Source organism: Microchirus variegatus (assembly GCF_963457635.1).
Source record: "Microchirus variegatus genome assembly, chromosome: 7".
In the NCBI taxonomy this organism is placed as follows: domain Eukaryota; kingdom Metazoa; phylum Chordata; class Actinopteri; order Pleuronectiformes; family Soleidae; genus Microchirus; species Microchirus variegatus.
In genome coordinates, this window is record NC_139808.1 from 9389022 (window position 1) to 9408564 (window position 19543).

Consider the following 19543-nt stretch of genomic DNA (forward strand, 5'->3'; position numbering starts at 1 on the left):
AGCTCTAATGAAGCAAAGTGTTTGTTGGTTTGTAGCAAAGCTTGAGATGTTCACCGACCAGGAAACCACAGTTAAAGACTAAAATGTGAGAAGTTTTATTGTAGATTGTTTCCTGCCTTGGCCAAACCATTTGTGCTTAAACCTAACCACAGCTCATTCACTCGTCATAAACCTAATGTTAATGTAATTTTGCTTATGGAACATAAAGGAGAATGCACTTTAGTTGTGTGGTCATTTTAGGAATCCTCCGTCATTAGCTGATGACGATGACCTGAATGACCTTCATAGACGTGTCTTTTTAGGAGATGTTCATGTTACAACAGACTTAAAAAGCCTGGCATGTACTGTATGTATGAAGCCAAGTAATACTGCTGGTTTAGTCTTTCACAGACTGGAAGAGAATGTAAAGCTTTTGAGACCATCACTTTTTAAATATAATATATATACATGTAGAATGTGATTTTGGCTTTAGTGTTGCCCTCGATAGAAGCTATCACTAAAAAAAAAAAAAAAAACTGCATCCGCAACAGACTTCTTACAGCAAACCTCTCCTCTACCAAAGCCTAATCTTTGGCAGATGACAATGAAACCAGCCAACAAGATGTATTCAGGGGCTTGCCAAAATTAGGTTCACCATTTTAAGTGTTTTTTTTTTGACACAATCTTCTACATAGATTCTATTTTACACCATATTTTTTGCCAAGATTACATTGTCAAAGTTTTATTTAATTTCTTCCTACACAGCTTACGGTTATCAATCTAAGGAATATACTGTATACCCGCTTGATTTGTATATTAGTTTGACTCTACAGTGTTTTTCTATTGTACATTAATTTGTGATTATATAATACTGAATATAGCGCTGAAAGAACGTCCCAGCTCAACCTGCCTACGGCACATCACCGAACCAAATAGCGCTTCAGTGTCTGAATCCTTTGTGTTTGACTGACTTATTTCACACGTCGAAGGAGGATTTTGAATTTCAGTGACTTGAGGCTGTCAAAAAAACAGACGTTGTAAATAGCAGGATATACCAACATGTCATGTTATAGGCAGTTAAATACTGAGGTCAGCAAGGTCAGTGTTTTAAACGCTGATGTCAGCAGGATTTAGATGCCACGGTTAGATGTAGGATTAGAGTGCAACACAGCTGCAATTGCGATTACACACATACACACACAAAAACAACTTTTAATCTTTCAATGCAAAGGAGGTAGAGGTCTCTCTTTGTCTCTCTTTCTGGAGTGGAGCTGGACCTCGCTACTTTTTTGTCAGGACTTTGGCTCATTCCTTGAAGATGTCCTTCATTAAGGTTTTTTTTTTTTTTTTAATATATCCATGACAATGACAGTACCAGGGAGATCCTAGTCACCAAAAGTGGCGTGAAACTTGTCACGTGTGGCGCCCTCATCGCTTTGAAACACAAGTCCCGTGACGGCCTTAAAAAAAGTAAAACCTCTTCACTCTTCGCTTTCCTCCTCGTCTCCTTTTGTGCCTTTACTCCAGCGCTGGAAGCAATGAACTGTTGAAGCCAGGAAGAAGCTTGTCATGATGGCGACCACAGACACCGAGATGCCGGAGAAAATAATGATGAGCAGGTCTGTTAGAGTCAGGGTCGCCTGGCACTCACGGAAGCTGTCCTTCGAGAGCTGGGTCAGTGATACACGCCTGCCGTCCATGGGGAGGGAGCACTCCATGCCGTCCACTCCTGCAGCCAAACAGGAAACAAGATTAGTTAAAGGTCCCATATTATTTCCTATTTCTCCAAGTTAACCTAGTTCCCTGGTGTCCTAATGAACATGTCTGTGACATGCTTTGGTCAAAATACCATAAGGATGAAGCACCACAGCAGTTCAATCACCCTGCCAAAACCGCCCTGTTCAGAACGCTCTGTTTAGTAGTTAAGGGACTTAAGGGACAGGAAATGACATCAGCCACAGAGGCTGATCATTTGCAGGCTCTAGCACGCACATTGCCGTCATATATAACATGTATCAACTGGACAGATAAATCCTCTGAGGCTGGAAGTTTGTGTAGGACTGTGCTGCACTGTGGAGCCAAGAATAGAACTTTTCAAGGACTTCCAAGTTTTCGGATGCCGTTGCCCTCGCCTGCACTTTCGCGTGTTTTACGTACAAAGCGGAGCTTTGCAAGTCAACAATTCCAGAAATTTAGCGTATTGAGACGTCTCAAGGAGTGTGGAAGTCAACATCACATGTTTTATCTCCTGTACTTAGACTGAGGAGGACCACAAAAACATGAGTGAGTCATCTCTTTTCACACTTTGGTGACTGGAGAGTCCCAAATAATATTTGGGACAAAAACAAAAACAACTTTTTAATCATTTTAATCCTTATATTATATAGTTTAAAATGATTAAAAAGTTGTTTTTGTATAATATTGGACCTTTAAATCAATTAGATTGAGAGCAATTGGTTGCATTTATGGAGTTTGAGACAAATTAATTGAGATCAGAGATAGTAAGAAAGTATATCTTACAGAAGAGCAAGCAGACAATATAGCAAAATCTTAAAGGTCCACACCCCAATGAGTCCAATCCACTTTATTTATAGAGCACATTTAAAGAAACTGAACAGTTGCCCAAAGTGCTTTACAGTCACATTAAAATAATATAAAACACAAGTAAAATAAGCAAATAAATACTAAGGAAAATACATTAAAACTGCAACAGCTCACTGCGTCAAAGGCCAAGTGTGTCCTAAGATGAGCTTTAAAAACAGGAAGTGAAAGAAGTGAATTAACTGGCAACTCATTCCAGAGTTTGGGAGCCATGGCCGTGAAAAGACCGGTCCCCCCTGAGCTTCAGCCGAGTTTTTGGTCATTCAGAAGCAGCTGATCAGCAGCAGATTTTGAGGGACCGAGACGGAGCATAACACTGAGGCAAGTTGCAGAGGCAGGGTAGAGCAAAGGCCGTGCAGACGTTTGAAAGCAAACAAAAGGATTTTGAAATGGATCCTGTAATACACCGGGAGCCAGTGAAGGGAGGCCAGCATGGGTGTTATGTGCTCATGCCTGTGTGCTCAAGTTAACAGGCGAGCAGCAGCATTTAGGACCAACTGAAGCCTGACTAACCCCCTAAAACTAAAGTTGTGATGAAGGCATGAATCGCTCAGGGGTTAGGGTCTAATTTTCGCTAACTGGCTCAATTGAAAGAGGCTGATCTGTTTGTCCATATTGAAATGAAATGAAAGTAATGGCACATTAGGTTCCACTGCCCTTTTCTACAGTAGCTAAGAACAAATAAGACATTTAGTCTTTAGAGCCTTTTACATTTTATGTTACCTTGTCTTACAACCCACTTGGAACAATACCTTATACTGCTCACACTTGTTTTTTTGTGGGTCTATGCTGGGCCACATGGTTGGTGTAGTGGTTAGGACCCAGGTTTCGGTCTATCACCCTTTGTCAGCCGAGATTGGCACCCCCTCATGTTTGCAACCCTCATGGTACAACATGGATAATGCTAGTAGCTTTGTGATACGAAGAATATGAATTCTACACAGCAGTGTAGTTTTTCTTCCTGCAAGTGGGTGCTGATTTAATAAGTGTGAGGTTGATCACTGTTTATACAAATACACCCACATACAGCATGACTGCAGGTGCAAGTCATGATGGTAAGAAACTGAGAAGCACAGTGACACTGTAAATCCACTGCACTGTTACTTGATAGACTATGATAGACTGTATACAGTTTCATAATTACCATCATGTGTTCTGTTTTAAAGGCATCACGCAAGCTGCTCCCACAACTTTGGTACATGTTTGTGGACTGAACGTGGTTTTAAATCACTTTTTATTGCATCTGCCAGCTAAAAGCAAAGCTGTTTTCATACAAATATGACTCCCATTAAATTCCAAACGTTTACTTGTGTATCAGAACAGGAGTCTCCTCTGGGACAAGGGCACCTTGACCAAAAGCCATCTCTTGATGAAAGCATGATAAATCAGTAAGAAGTGCTCTACGTGTGTCTGTCACATTCACCTTGTTTATTGTTCAGACATAATTCAAACAGAAAAGGACAATGACGTTGTCTTTCTGGACTTCAAGGACTTCAAATGTCTTCCACTGAACCTTCTTTTCCAACTCACAATGAGGCTGAAACTGGCGACTGATAACACACCGGGTCGAATCAATGATTGTGTTTCTTTGACAACTTTATTCAACTTTGTCTTTAATTTGAAAGAAAGGAAACATAACATGTAGTGTGTCTGCTTTTATACTGCTACAGATGATATGCACTGTAAGTTACCTTCATACTGGTAATGTACTTGAACTGGACATATTGATGTGTGAATGTTAGTTTTTGGTGGGAGGAAATGTAAAGCATTGCTGATGTGGGTGTCCACTTTCAACAACGCAGGGTTTGGCATCATTTCTGTGCTCAACACTACAGTACAGTATGATCTGCTGAATAATATTGAATATCTTTTTTATCACTGATGCTCTTTCATCACATCTTCTTAATTAAGTATTCACATGTATTACGTCAGGTGTTTAAAACTTGGTGAAAAATGTGGATGTGCAAGATTTAACACTGTGGAAAATATGTGCTAGGATTGGCCAGTGTTGTAATGTAATGAAGTATAAATACTTTGCTTCTGTACTTAAGTACACAATTCACGTATCTGTACTTTACTTTGTTACCTGTATTTCGAGAAACGTTTACTTTTACTCCTCTGCATTCCCTCTAAATATCTTTGTTACTCATTACTACCAAATAAAATCAGAAGAAGAAGAGTTGCTGCAACATGGGGTCTTGCTCATGGACACACATAGACTAGCAGAGCCAGGAATTGCACCCACAACCTTCTTGTTGAAAGATAACTTGCCATCACGGCTTAATCCTAATTTATCACTTTTAAAAAAAAAAATACTTTTACTTCTAAAACTGAAGTATTTATATCAGAAAATGACTTTTACTTAAGTAATAAGTGACTTCAAATCTGGTAAAATACTTGTACTTGTACTCAGTATGGAATTAGCTGACCTATAACAAAAAACCTGAGACCAGATTAAAAGTGTTTCATGACAATGGAAAAAAGAAATAATGGAAGTTAGTGATGGCATGGAATTGGTATCCATTCTCTGCTGATTGACTCTCTACAGTATTAATTAGGTTTGTAACTGAACTCCACAGGAGCTTGATAAAACTTTGTGACACTAATCCCTTAATACAAGATACACATTCTCACATTTCTATTAACATTCAGTTGGGAGAAGACAACGATACACAAAACACAAAAGGTCAAAACTACAGAAAGGACAAGAAGAGCAGACGGAGAGCGCAGACCTTCACCGAGATTTAAACACTTTGTTACCTACGTTATTTGCATACCGACACCTGAAATGTTTACATTTTCTTCTTCTGCATAATGTTTAGAACCACATCTAAACTAGTTCAATTTAAATCCATAATCTGGAAAAGTTTTGGCTTTTTTGCCATTATTGGATAGGACAGTAAAGTGTGAAATGGGGCTAAAAATAATTAACACACCAAAGTTAAGCCATAATTTTATATCAAAATGTGCTTTTCTTGTTTAAAAAAAAAAAAAAAATTATGTGATCCTCGACTGTCTTTTTATGTATTTTTTTAGTTCAAAGACTTAAATCCTAACCACAATAACATCATGTGACACATAAGTTAAGCTTTGATTCCAAATGTAAAAATGATTAAATAAAACCTAAATACTCAATAGAGCTCCTAAAATATTTGAGCTGTGTTAAACAAAAAAGATTACACTTAGTAGTCCAGAGGTAAGGATCTTGTTTTTTTTTCTCTTTTGCAATAGTTTATATGTGTTATGTGCCATACCAGAAAGTAATAATTTCTTCCGTGGGCCACGACCTTCATCCCCGGGAGTTTTTATCAAAATCTGGCCTTCACTTTTTGAGTTATGCTGCTCACAGTCAAGAAAGAAATACAGACAGACAAACAGGGTCAACAACATAACCTTCTTGGTGACGGTGATAAATGAGTATTTTCTGGGTAAGTTACAATATTACTTTCCTTGCAAAGTAATGCGTTACGCTCTAATTCAGAGGGATGAACTATAAATCAAGTTAAACAAAGCCAGGCTTTCTTTCAGTGAGCTGGCTCAATAAAACCTGCCGGAGGAAAATAATGATGGAATGATAAAATCCATAAATTATGTCATTCATGTAATTCTATCATTAAATTATGTGTTTATTATTGATGTGTCACCCGTTACAGGTTGTCATAAAATTTGTGAATTTGTTTTAATCCTTTAAGAAGTAATAAATGGAACTTTTATAACGCTTTACCCCCCAATACTGTTTATTAGGATTACCAGCCTTTTTCATGTCCCGTCATGGCTCTGCTGACACCAAAAAGTACAATTGAGACCTCAATGTAACTTGTATCATCATTTGTGTTCTTTTTGTTGTATTCATCTCGCAGTGTGCTGCTGCGTATTATGCAGACTTTAACTGGGGCTTATTGGCAGAACGAAGCAGCCGAGTGCCTTACTGGACAAGCTCCACAGAAAACAGAAGAAGTTTTGGATCAGCATCAGTTCAAGTGATTCAGAAGCAAATGCAGCATCGAGGGGGAGAGGCTCCAAACTGACGAGGAGCCAGGACCAACAATCCTGACAGAGCCAGAAGACAGCGCATTCGTTCTGGACTGATTAATCCAAAGCATTTTACCTTATGTCAGGGGAGTCGGGGAGAAAAACAGACTCAAAGCCATGCAGTCACACGAGGAAACTGCCTGAGCAGCACGCAAGTATGGAGCTTTGAGGAAATACTTTGAGGAGTATTTGTTTTTGTTCTTTTAACAGTTACATTTCCAGCAAGTACGTTCATAGCATTGTAAAACCACTAGAGCTGCAACTAAGGATTATTTTCATAATTGATTAACCTATCAATGATTTCCCCAATTAATTGAGTTAATCGTTTGGTTCATAAAAGAAGAAATCATTTTTCCTTTGCTTTTTTCTTGGTGTGCACCTTAAAGGGTTAACTTTTAATGATTTCTTTGTCATGTGGAGCAAAGAAACAAGGAAAATATTCACATTAAAGAAGCCTAAACAATCAGAACTCTTGTTTTAATCATGAAAAAAGCGTCAAATTTGATTATTAAATTAGAAAATAGATTATCAAAATAGTTGACGATTAATTTAGTCATCAATGAGTAATTGTTTCAGCTCTAATGTCATCTCATTGTCTCAAAAGAGTCACTCTGTATTATAATAAATATTTGTAAGATATAGTGCATATTTAGTTGGTTTGGTTTTATGAATGCTACATATATACTTTTTGTATTTTTTTGTAATAGTAAATAAAAGCATTTTAAGTAAAAAAAAAAAAAAGCCAAAGGAAACTCACCTTTAGCATCATTGCTATGCACTAAAAATCGTTTCATTTTCATCTGAAAAGTCAACATATTGGCGAGCCAATGTTCTGTCAAGTTTGTGCCAGAGATTAATGAATTGTATTTCATTATCACAGTGCACTCATTTTATAGTGAAGTAACCCAATCACCTCAGAGATTTAGCCTTTGCCACTGAGACAGTTGTAGCTGCTCTTGTCTGCCCTAGATGCTTTGATTAATAACTGCTAAGAATGGAATCTTCCGTGTGAGCGTGTGGCCTCTGCAGGAGTTAGAGCATTATCACATTCATCATGGTCAAAAACAACACAGTTGTTACCTAACAGGTCACTGGGCAGAGACAACAGAGGGAAGGGATTATTAATGTTGTTTAACCGTGCTGCCCTGAAGGCATTTATTACACTTGTTGGTATTTTAATGTTGAATTATGTTTCCAGATTGTAACTGAATAGTTGTTGTGTGTGTTTTTGTAATTTTCGTGAATTAATATTTGTCCAAACTAAGCATTTTTACCGTTTTTAATTAACTTCCTGTTAAAGCCTGTTTATGGTGCTGCCACTTCCTGTTTGGCTGCAAACAAAGCAGCCATTACACATGCTGACCAGAAATGTTTGTTCTGGTAAAAAACATCAGAGAAACAGAGCTGTAAGTTGATGAATTCAGTGTTAGAAATGTTAAAATAGTATATATTAATTACTCTTTATTTGAAATGTTGTTAATAAGTACATTTAAAAAAAATACATGTGTGTGTTTGAGTTCCAAACAATGCTAACAATCATACCAGCAGCTAATTTATGCAGTGTACATTGATTATTATTACTTTGATAAAGTATGTCAATTAAGAAATCTGACAGTTTTGATTTGTGTTGTTTGTTTGCTCAGTTTTCACCTGATGCTTCAGCCCGTACAACGGAGTTTTAAGGTAATTTTTAAACTTACTTTGTCGGCTAAGGCTAATGTTTGTGTTGGTCTTCAGTCAGAGTTCATACACCATGCACATTAACATTTGCTGACTTTTACATTATTGAGCTTAAGATAAAATACACTTTGTGTGTCTGAAATTTTATTTTTTATTTAATACAGAAAAAAGTAAAAAGACATGGATTTAGCAAGTATAGAGTTGTCCACATGACATTATTACACAGTCTGACAAAAGGAGGAATTACTGAACAGCTGTGCTATTTGGCCAAATGTAGAACATTCTGAAACAAACAAACAGTTTGTCATTGTTAACATTGTCTGTGAGAAAAATGAGCTTTAACTGAGAGAGAGAGACGGTGCCCAGATTTACTTTGGATGTGGCCAGAGTTTCAAGATGGAGGAAACCTGAGGCTCACATGGAAGAGCTTCCATGGTTACAGACATTTATTGACTGCGATTCACTTGCTGTCAGACTCACTTTTTTGCCTGTTCCTTATTGCAACCTATTCCCTTTTTAAAATATTCTGCACACTTGGCCGCCGAATGAATCCCAGTTAGACCTGCCAAAGAGACACAGGAATTACCATACTAAAGAGATAAATGGAAGATTCGCACACTTCCCTGCCTGCTTTGAAAACATCTAGTGCGGTGGCGTTGCACTTCCTCTCAGCATTTATTTATTTATAATATAATAATAATTTGTTTTGTTAAATGCAAAGAAAGGCTCAGTGAATGGAAGAGAAATGACAGGATCAAGGACTGTGAGAAATAAATATTTATTTGGATAAATATACCTGTAATTTAATTTGGTGGCTATTGAATGAAATTTCATTTTGCGATTATTATGCCTGGAAAATACTTGAGCACCATTTCAGCGTCTGATCTCACTTTTCACAGTGCAGTGGTTTTCCTCACACGTTAAATCTCTCCATCTAAATTATTATGAAAGCTATTTAATTAACTGTTCGTCGAGGTAAAAGCCAATTAAAGAATATAGAAAAGGATTGGGGGGTAAAGGTATTACATAATTTGACTATAAATGAGTTCAAGAAATAGGCTGTCTCAGAGGATGGCATGACTTTGGAGTTTGTAAATGACCTCAAATGCCACCATGATTACAGTGTGTGTGTGTGTGTGTGAGAGACAGGCTACTGTGCAGTAATGTAACAAATCATGGCCTTACACGATCAGGTATGTCAGCCCACACAGCTATGTTACATTCCTGGCACAGACTGTTGATGGATTACATTTAGGATTACAGCCAGCCGAAGGACCGGGCTATCTGCTGTCCCGGCCGTGATTGATCCACCTCTCTGTGACAGACTAGTATTGGCGGCTTATTTCTCCTCCCTCCCTCAACCACACACTTGTCTGTCCAGATTAATCTCCACCACCAAAGGCAAATGCAAGATCACGGCGATATTGCTCGCCCAGGTTCCTGCAGGAGTTGACTTTCATTCAAAGGTGTTAATTACCCCCAAGTCACTGCTCTTAAATATTCCATTTCAGACAATGACTCGCAAACTGTGCCTCTCCTACTTTATTTAATTAGATGAATTGGCCACTCCTCTCCAATACTCTATATATGAGTTAGGAGGAGGAACAGTGTGTGTGTGTGTGTGAGACTCTGTGACATTGGCATATTGAAACTGTCTCACCACAAAAGCTGTTAAAAGTTGAATATTAGTTGATGAAAAGCAGCTTGAGACACAGTGAACAGTCACAATCCATCGCGATAAAGCGGCTAAATAACACACAGGTCTAAAGGGAATTGTCAATTTTAGCTGCACGCTGCTGCTGCTGCTGCTGCTGCTGCTGATGCTGCTGCTGCCGAAATTATCTTAAGCTTTTTGCCTCTTCACCTTTTTTTTTTATTTCTAACACTGGCACATTCTAAGCAGGCAGCTGATGATGTCACGCTGTGTAATTCTGTCCACTCTGCCAACACCATCTCACTCACGTCCCAACTTTAAATAAACGTTAAAGGCCAAGAGAAAAGACGCTGACAGCCCGTGTTAATGGAACAGATATTTTCTCATCGCATGCCCATGAATAGTGAGAACAGTGGAGTCACGCGGGCCATCGAGCTTGTGCCAGGCAGAGCTTTGTGAGTATATTTTCTGCACTGTGTGCTAACAGGTCTCTGGGGAGCAACTCGATAGGCTGTGAAGGAAAATTCTGACTCTGGATCCGTCACATGAACTGCTTCTCTGTAGTGAAACTGCTCAGGTCATGTCTAATGTTGATAGCACTGCCTCGGTCCCTCGTGGGAGTCGGCCTGCCCTGTCCTGTAGGCAACTGTGGCTCCAATTACCCCGGCCAATGTGCTGTAGAACTGTGTCAGTCTGAATTATGCATGGCCTTTGTTCATCCTTAACCCAAGAGCACTGGTGACAGGAGTGGATCATGTTTACACTCATCCGTCAATTAAAACATTTATGAAGCTGATTGGTGGCTAAAATAAACAAAGCAGCAAAAACAAAACAAAACAATGAATATATATAGAAGTTATATTGTGCTAGGGGAGTGCGATTTTGCCCTTACAATCAACCCTCAAAATGTAGTAAGCTCTGATGCGGGCTTAAAACGAAGTGGAAGATGAGATTACCCGTGATTATTTTTGCGAATTCAGCGAGAAGGCTGCTTTTTTTTTTTCAACAAAGATAGCGGCCACATCTGCCGAGGAACATTTTTGTTGTAATATATTTTCGTAAATAAGCATGTTACAATGTCGAAATGTGTTGGAATATTTTGGTTTGATATATCCAAAGGGACCATTGAGCTTTGAACACTAATGTCAGAAAATAACTGACGATTTATGAAAGCAGCTAGCTAACTAGCTCGCTCCACCGGTAGAATTGTAAACATGTGGCGTAGGTTAGCACGTCGGTTACGTTCACTACGCTAATTTGCGTATAGTGGTGTCCCAATACCATAGTGAAGCCACTTCCCTCAACGAGGGGAATTGAGGGCACTCCAAACAAGTGGACATTGTCCTTTGAAATTATTTAGTTAGTATTGTGGCATTACTGCCTATTTTACCCTTTATCTATCCATAGGGAAATGCTAATGAATGTGGTTATATGCACACTGTAGTTAGGTAGCCTGGTTAGAGCTAATAATAGATTGTTTTTCATAAAAACTGAGCAGATTCTGCAACACATTTTCATTTCAGACATTCAGATTTTCTTCTGTACAAAATACAGAAATGTAACATTTCCCATGGTTTGCAGAAAGGTTCAGTTGCAACTTATATTTTCGAGGGAGATTATTGAGTCTGACAGGTAGTGTGTCAATCTGGCAGTCAGTCAGATTTAGCTTTTGGGACAATCATATCCTGAGGTGCATATAGGAGAGGAAAAGTAACTCATGAGGAACGAAATCTGTGTTTCTGTTGAAGGAAAAAATAGTCCAGAGTTTTCCACCCACTCATCACGGTGACCTGCAGTAATCAAAGTTATGCAAACAGAGAAGTGTGCTGCTACTGAACTCTAAAACGCGGGGGAAATCAAGATGTGAAAAATGGAATGGGAATTGGGTTTTACGGCGTTGGCTCCACTGCTCCGCTGCTACATTATGCAGGCCACCACAGAGGGATGGCTGGTGATCTCGGCGTGAACACGTATTAATAGAAACACACTTTTCCTTTTTTTAAATGTCTTTTTGATTACCCGTCAAACTGAAGTATTTACCAGAATCAACAACAAAAAAGGAATGTACCATTTGATAATTATTGATTACTAAATGAATCATCAACTATTTTAATAATCAATCGGTTTGAGTGCATTTTTTAATTTTATCAATTAAAGGTCCCATATTATGCGAAATCAACTTTTTAATTAGGACTCTGGAGGTCCTATCAGTCTGCAAAGTGTGAAAAAAGAGGACTCAGTCATGTTTTTGTGGTCCTCCTCAGTCTAAGTACGGGAAGTCAACATGCGATGTTGACTTCCACGCTAACTGGGACGTCACAATGCGCTAAATTCCTGGAATTGTTATCTCGCGGAGCTCCGCTTTCTCCATAAAACACGCGAGAGTGCTGGTGAGGGCAATGGTATCTGAAAACCAGAAGTCCGAGGAAAGTTCTATTCTTGGCTCCACAGTGCAGCACAGAGTTCTACACAAAACATTTAAACATTTAAAACAAGTGTCTTAATTGTGAGAGGACAAAGAAATAATCACGACCATATAATTGTAAAACAAAACAAGTTCTCGATTAATCAGGAAATTAATCGAGAGATACATTGATTATGAAAATAGAGGTGCAGGCCCAGTGTCGGTTTGACTTTATTTCATATTCCTTTTTTAGTAATATTTTCAGAGCTATTTCGTCCTGTGTTTATTTTTTCCCACCTGTGAAAATTCTCCATTCTGTTGTAGGACAATATTGGAAAATTACAGTGTGAACCTTGTTTATGTTGACAACTAATTTGTCATGCAAAACAGACACGACGATGATGACGATGATGTGATAAGAAGAAAAGAGAGCACTCACATGCAGTTTGATGAGTAACTTGTCTTGATAGTTGTTATTTTTTTTACGATGAATGAGATATTGAGTTGGAACACCCACAGTGATGATCTGTTATTAAGAGTCGAAACATATTGAAAAGCTCATCAAGTCACTCTCAATCACAATGAGTGCCCATCTCATATTGTGTAACCACTTCTGATACACAGATCATCATGTATTTTCCCCCCGTAGAGACCTCAGTCATTACGTGAATTAGGTCTGGCAGTATGACGATTGCCTGCATGTGTGAACCAGCCATGCTTGTAAATCTAACTCTCCTTATTTGTTTTCTGTTTGTCCGGCAGTTGATTTGAAATCCACAGAGACTCTGTGTGACACATCTGTGCTCACATCACATCCATAATTCACAAGCGTCTTCAGCAAACAGTTGACATATGTCGAATCAGCGAACTAAAGGGGATGTGTGATGAGCACTCGCATGGCATAATCTACAGACTTGTCTGTTTTTTTGAGTGGTCCTGACTGAGAGATACTGCTGTTTATTTCATTCTGACCACATGGAATGATCATGCTATATATATGAATCAAGCCTGCAACTCCAGCTGTATTTCAATAATCTTTTGACATGCCTCGTAAACATTACCTCTCGGTGTGACGGGTTATTTAATCTGCATAAATGTCCACATCTCTCCCTCTGCCAGTCAGTGCTACTGCTACCGTGTGCTGGTGTTGCTGCTCATGCTTTAAGCCCCACCTCCATCCACCCCAGCATCCACCTGCAGGCTGTTTTGAGGTATTTGCTCATCACTCATGTCGATATAAACATACATGTGGGGAGGGATTAAACTGGAGCCTAGACGCCAAAGTCTAACCAGTTGTGTTGCGATGCAATAAAAACACGAGTTGTCTGACTGAGCTGTAACCAGAAGTCAGCGAGTGAGTCACAGAGAAAGTGCAGTGAAAATTCTAAAGTTCAACTGAAGACAACAACTTCAAGTGTTTTGGGAGAGGAGCTTTGACAAGAGGGCTGACGGTAGAGGAGTGAAATGTATCGGTGTAGCCTGCTGTTGCTCGTTTTTTCCTTATTTACAGACCCCAGTTTATAAGTCATGTGTAAAGGACATATACATGTGTGATTTGTCATCTGATATGCTGGCATAATTCACATTACAAAAATGACTTATTAAGTAGCAATAATGCAATGTGAAAGTCCAATTGTAGATGACATTAAGCACATAATACCTTGTCTGTCAAACTATGAGCTTTTTAGTCCTTGCTATGACCAAATCCTGATCCTCATGAGACAGAAAGAGTTTGTATTGTGGTGGGGCTAAGGTTACAGTTAATTGGTGATGGTTAAGGTTAGGGAGTATGAATGGGAAGTCAATGCAGAATCCGAGGATCACTGCACAGATCTGTGCGTTTGTATGTGTGTCTGTGCATTTTTCCAAGCCAGTGGACTCGACTCTGGGGTCATAAAGCAAACACCTACTGATGGGGATGTAAAGGCTGCACATGAGGTGAGATATGCATTACTAACTCAATTTGAGAGCCGGCATACGCTGGGGCCAGTTGGCAGCTGTGCCTGGAGCTTGGCCAGGACTTTGGCATATTTTTTTTCCCGTGCTGTTGACGTCTGCCTGGCCAGCATTGCTAATGCAGTTCATTATGCTATGCAGCTGACAACACTTGGACACCCTTGATTAATGCATTTGCAGCCTCATACGACATGAAATACTGTATATGTACAGTGTTTTTGCCATTTGATCAAAATTGTCTCGTCTGTTTTTGGGGGCAGATATTGGAGGCTAAAGTGGTCTCAATAGGGCAGTACAGCATGGCCTAAATATATATATTTTTGAATAATAAGGTGTTTCAACAGTCAACACTTTTTTTTAAGGGGAACTGGATTTCTGGCCATATCACTGTTAATCTTTGGTCCGTTTCTTTTGAGCAAATTGCAAAATGACCTATGAGGGCATCTACACAAAGGTGTTTGACCCTTCTGTTACCAGCCTGTCGTCACCAAACAGGATTTGGCATGCACACTTCTCATTAGCATAACGTCTAGACTGTGATATCTCGAAAATTCCAAAAACTATGGACTGCCGAACTGTCTCGGGTGTACCCCACCTTTTGCCCTATGTCAGTTTGGGTTGGTTAATAGCTTACTTTACTAATAAATCCTTGTCACATCTCAAAAATATAACACAACCTATTTACTGCTAACAGTAAATGCCAACAGGAAACACTGTAAACAACCTGTCTCACTCCTCATCTGTAGATCTTTACACAACAACCTGTACCTGAACATGATGTACCATACTTACAGTATGCTCCCTGTATTGCACAGCCATACGACATGGCACTGACACTGAGCCACAGTCATACAAAATTCTCTTAATAAGCCAACATCTTAATTTTTCAAACCTCCACTCCGATCTAAGTCCTATTTTTGACTCCTAATGAAAATTAAAGCACTTACACTTTAAGCTTTCATACGATACAATTTCCCCTCTCACTTTGAACAAACGTGGCTGCTAGTAAATATAAATATGATAACAGGGCGAGTTTGTAGTTGTGTGTGGCTGAACAGTCGGATTGTTTATTTTTGCCTCCTCAGCTCCCACGTGCTGGCTTGCACTTATGAGTTAACTGTGAGGACGTTGATAGTAATACATCTACAGCTGATATTGATGGATAAAACGTTTACCAGTGTTTTCTTCTCAAAAGACAATTATAATAATTAGTCTCATTAAAATGGCTCCAAATAACAGACATTTCTTAAATTGTAATGGTTTGTGTTTTATAGGAAACTGTGATATAGCTTTGACGGTGAATCATGAAATCATATCTTACCAACAGTATATTGTAATAATTCCACAAGGACATTGCTCTTTGTCTCACTGTCTTCAATGCACACTGAGCTTTTCTTATGTGCTCAGAAAACACCAAAACTTCAGCCCTGTTATCTAACTAAACCCTTCAGGCCCCAGCACAGTGGCAGATAGACAGAGTCTACAGTATGGGCCTATGATTTTATGATTCTTCCTTGGGATTTTACTGCTGAATTACGCTGTCTACACAGTGTATTATATAAGTATTATATAAATATAAGGTGCAAATTGATCAATCCAAGTACCATGCACAATGGAGGTCAAAATTTGTTTTTGTATGCATGCTTCGGTGTGAAACCAGAAACCATGGTAGCCAAAGTCCTTTGATTGATTCTTGTATTAACAGTGACTGCCTCATTTTGAATTTTGTAATGAAAAACGCTTAGAATCTTTTTGGCTCTCCCTTTTAAACAAGTGCAAGTGTCTCTGCTATTGCACACTGTCTCACACATTATACGCTATGGGGGTGGAGGACAAAAGAGACTAAATTAGAACAGGGGGAGGAAGTGATGAGGCGATGGAGGGGTTTTCTCTCCTACAGTGAAACTATTAATAGAACAGAGAAGTGTTGTGCCAATGGATCTGCCATAATATTGTTGTTACGCTGTGCTAAGATACGCTTTATTTGGGTCAACCATAATGGAACACAAACAGCTTCTTGCTACTCACCATTTGGAAGCTTCTGACTATTCTCCATCAACCATGCGAACAGGTTGGCAAAGTTGCAGTTGCACAGCCAAGGGTTGCCCTCGAGCCTCACCACCCGCAGGGAGGGCAACTGACTCAGCGCCCCCACTTTTAGGGTAGACAGTGCGTTCCGCTCCAGTTCCAGTTCTCTCAGAGAGGTGAGGCCCAGGAACGCATCCTCGCTCACCATGCTAAGGTATGGGTTGTTGCCCAGTCGTAGTTTGATGAGGCTACGGGACTCCCCGAATGTCCCCTTGGGGATTTCAGTCAGGTTGTTGCTGCCCAGATCCAGGAACACCAGCCTGGAGGAAGTGCTCAGCGTCCCCGGTTCTATGTAGGTGAGGGAATTATTCCGGAGGTCCAGGTACACCAAGTCACTGTATAGTACCAGGAAATCCGAGGGGATGCGGGGTATCCAGTTGTCCGCCAGCAAAAGCCTTCGCACGTCCAAAGGGATATTATTGGGTAGACGGGTCAGCCCTCGGCCGCTGCAGTCCACAGTGTGAGGGTCGGGGCACAGACAGGTTGCTGGGCAGTTTTCCCCCCGGGTCCATGAGACAGAGGACAGCAAGATGAGGATAGGTTGGAGCCAGCAGACACATGGCAACATGGTCAAGGGGGTGAAATGGATTGAGAGGAAAAGAGGCTTGGGTCAGGGCGAACAGGGGGAGGGTGGGGGGTAGAGAACAAGAGGGTGAGGGTTAGAGGGCAGGAGATCAGGACAAGGGAAGGGAAGGGGAAAGTGAAAGTGGGTGAACGGGGGGATCAATCCCTGTGAAGGAGCATCCTGCCGCTGTGGAGAAGAAAATCACCCCAAGGACTGCGAGTCGGCAGAGCAGCGGTGGACGCTATCTTCCAGGAGATCATGTGGCGAGCTGCCTGGATAGAATAGCAGACTGCCTGCTTTGAGAGAGCATAGAGAGGGGGGATAGTAAGCAGTAGGGAGAGGGAGAGCGAGAAAGACTGAGCTTAACAGAGAGGGGAGGGTAGCTTAAGAGAAGTAAATAGACACGAGCGAGCGGAAAGTAATGAGAAGCAGGGGGCACAAACAAGGGAGCGGGGGGTTGAGGAGCAGGCTCTGTCCGCCGCCACACTACCTTACAGTTGATCTGGCAGTGGTGACAGACAAAGGCAATAAGATCTGTGACACAAAGAGATGTATGAAGCTGTGATTCAAGCATGACAAGCAGAGAGTGACATCGTCGCATCCCTCCATTAGTCCAAGGTCTCTGTGCAGAAAAGGCTCACAGTCTGAAATGAGAGAGACGCACGGAACATCGCTCAAGTGTGGTAAAGGTTGCCTCCCCCCTGATTATTTCCTCTCTGTCTCCCAATGCCCTGCAACACACTGTGAAAACATGGCACAGCTCAGTGTTACGCACTCTCCAGCAGCGGTGTCGTGACTGTGGACGGAGAATCCAAATGTCCAGGGACGGAGCCTCAGGGACGTAGATCACAGTGCTGAGCTGAGCACAGCCATGCCAGTCCAACGTCTGCCTCTGAATCCACCATGGTTTATCTCATGCCCTCTCTCCCCTCTCCTTATTTCCAAGGAGGCGTGTCCGAGCCACGCTGTCAACATGTGATGTCACTTCCTCCAGTGTGAAGAAATGACAGTCAATTGTATCTGCATGTAATCACATAGAAGGCATTTTTATGGTATGATACTAAATATTAAGATGACTGATGTAAAGGAGATTTATATTAAGAAATGCTCTCCCTGTGCCTTCCATACAGTATTATTTAATCTTTTATTCTCTCCCCCCCCAATATTTTTATTGGAAAAGATACCATCAGAAGCAGAATACTTTATTAATCCCCGGGGTAAATTACAATACTTTCAACCACAGAAATACAATTACATACAAAAAATATATATGCATATGCACACAGAACATAAGAACAAACGGTGACATTCAAAAATATTAAACATAGTTTGTAAATCTTTGTGTATAGAATGAAATACTCTTTATACAAACATTACACATGCTTTAGACTTTATTCAATTATTTTATTCCCATATTGCAAGCATTGGCAAAGGTTGAGTAAAAAAAATAAATTTGAATGAATTTTCTTAATACTGATTCATTATCCTTGTCATTTAATTACTTTTACTACCTCCATAATATGGACAGTTAAACAGAGGTGCTGTGAGTCTCAAGCCATAAGACAACCGATTCGAAGGGTGTATTGAATTTCCCCAAATGGGATTTGCTCTAACAGGTAAATGGAATTAGAGCCAAGGTTGTTGCAGCAGCCGGGTGAATTACATCCGAAAAGAGATGAGGGCAGAATGAAATGTCCAAGAAAGAAGCATTGTCATGGACCGTTTAATGTGTATTTCCATGAAGATAATACTGTATATCCGCACTGTGAATTGAATACATTAGCGAGTGCACACACGCTTGTGTGCAAGTGCATGCATACGTGGATGAAATTACAAACATACACAAGCAGGCAGTTGGCAACAAAATCCCAAGTCATTTCATCACAGGTAATCTAATAATACTGCTCCTTGCTCAAGGCACTGACTGAAGTCAGATACGTCTGCAGCGTCATCAGTGATGTTAACTTGGTGCCGCAGGGAAGAGAGCACCAATTTCATGAGGAAAAAAAAAAAAGGAGATTTTGATTACAGTCAGCATATATTAGATGAAAAAACACTGCTGCAGCTTTGGTTGGTTCCAAGCAAAACACATTTGCAGGATTGCTAAAAAAAAATGTAGATTGTTGCTTCTAATTTTGTCCTGAGCTCCTTTTGTGGAGGTGAGCACGGACAGACGCGTGCTTCATATACAGATGACACTGCCTTGTGACACCTGGCTATGAAGAGTATCTATTGGCTTGTGTTTCAACAACTTATTCCCTCAAAAAAATTTGCAAAGAACATTCCGTTGCCTACATGTCTCTGGGGCAGCGACATGATCCTATACTTTTCCTTGAGAAGAACACATTCGGGTAATAAAATAGCTGCAGTAAAATGCACATTTCGAAATGGATCTGTGTTGTTGTCTGTAATTGTTAATATTTATTTATATTTCTTGGCCATTCTGAAAAAATGTGCATCTAATTAACATTGATTATTAGTAGCTTATAGAGGACACAACTGATATGATAAAGCATTAGCAACTTTATGGATCTCTAGGGCTTAAACGTCCATTAATATTCTGAATTGGATTATTAGCTTAGCT

The 19543-nt window shown here is 40.0% G+C and overlaps 1 protein-coding gene across 1 annotated transcript; it reads right to left on the reverse strand.

Moving 5' to 3' along the window:
- Positions 1-1460: 1460 nt before the first annotated feature.
- Positions 1461-16962, reverse strand: lrrc38b (leucine rich repeat containing 38b; the record flags this gene model as incomplete). The annotated part of the gene is made up of 2 exons (XM_083892846.1): positions 1461-1708; positions 16335-16962. 2 exons carry the CDS (start codon positions 16960-16962, stop codon positions 1461-1463), a joined length of 876 nt encoding a protein of 291 aa, XP_083748972.1.
- Positions 16963-19543: the final 2581 nt, after the last annotated feature.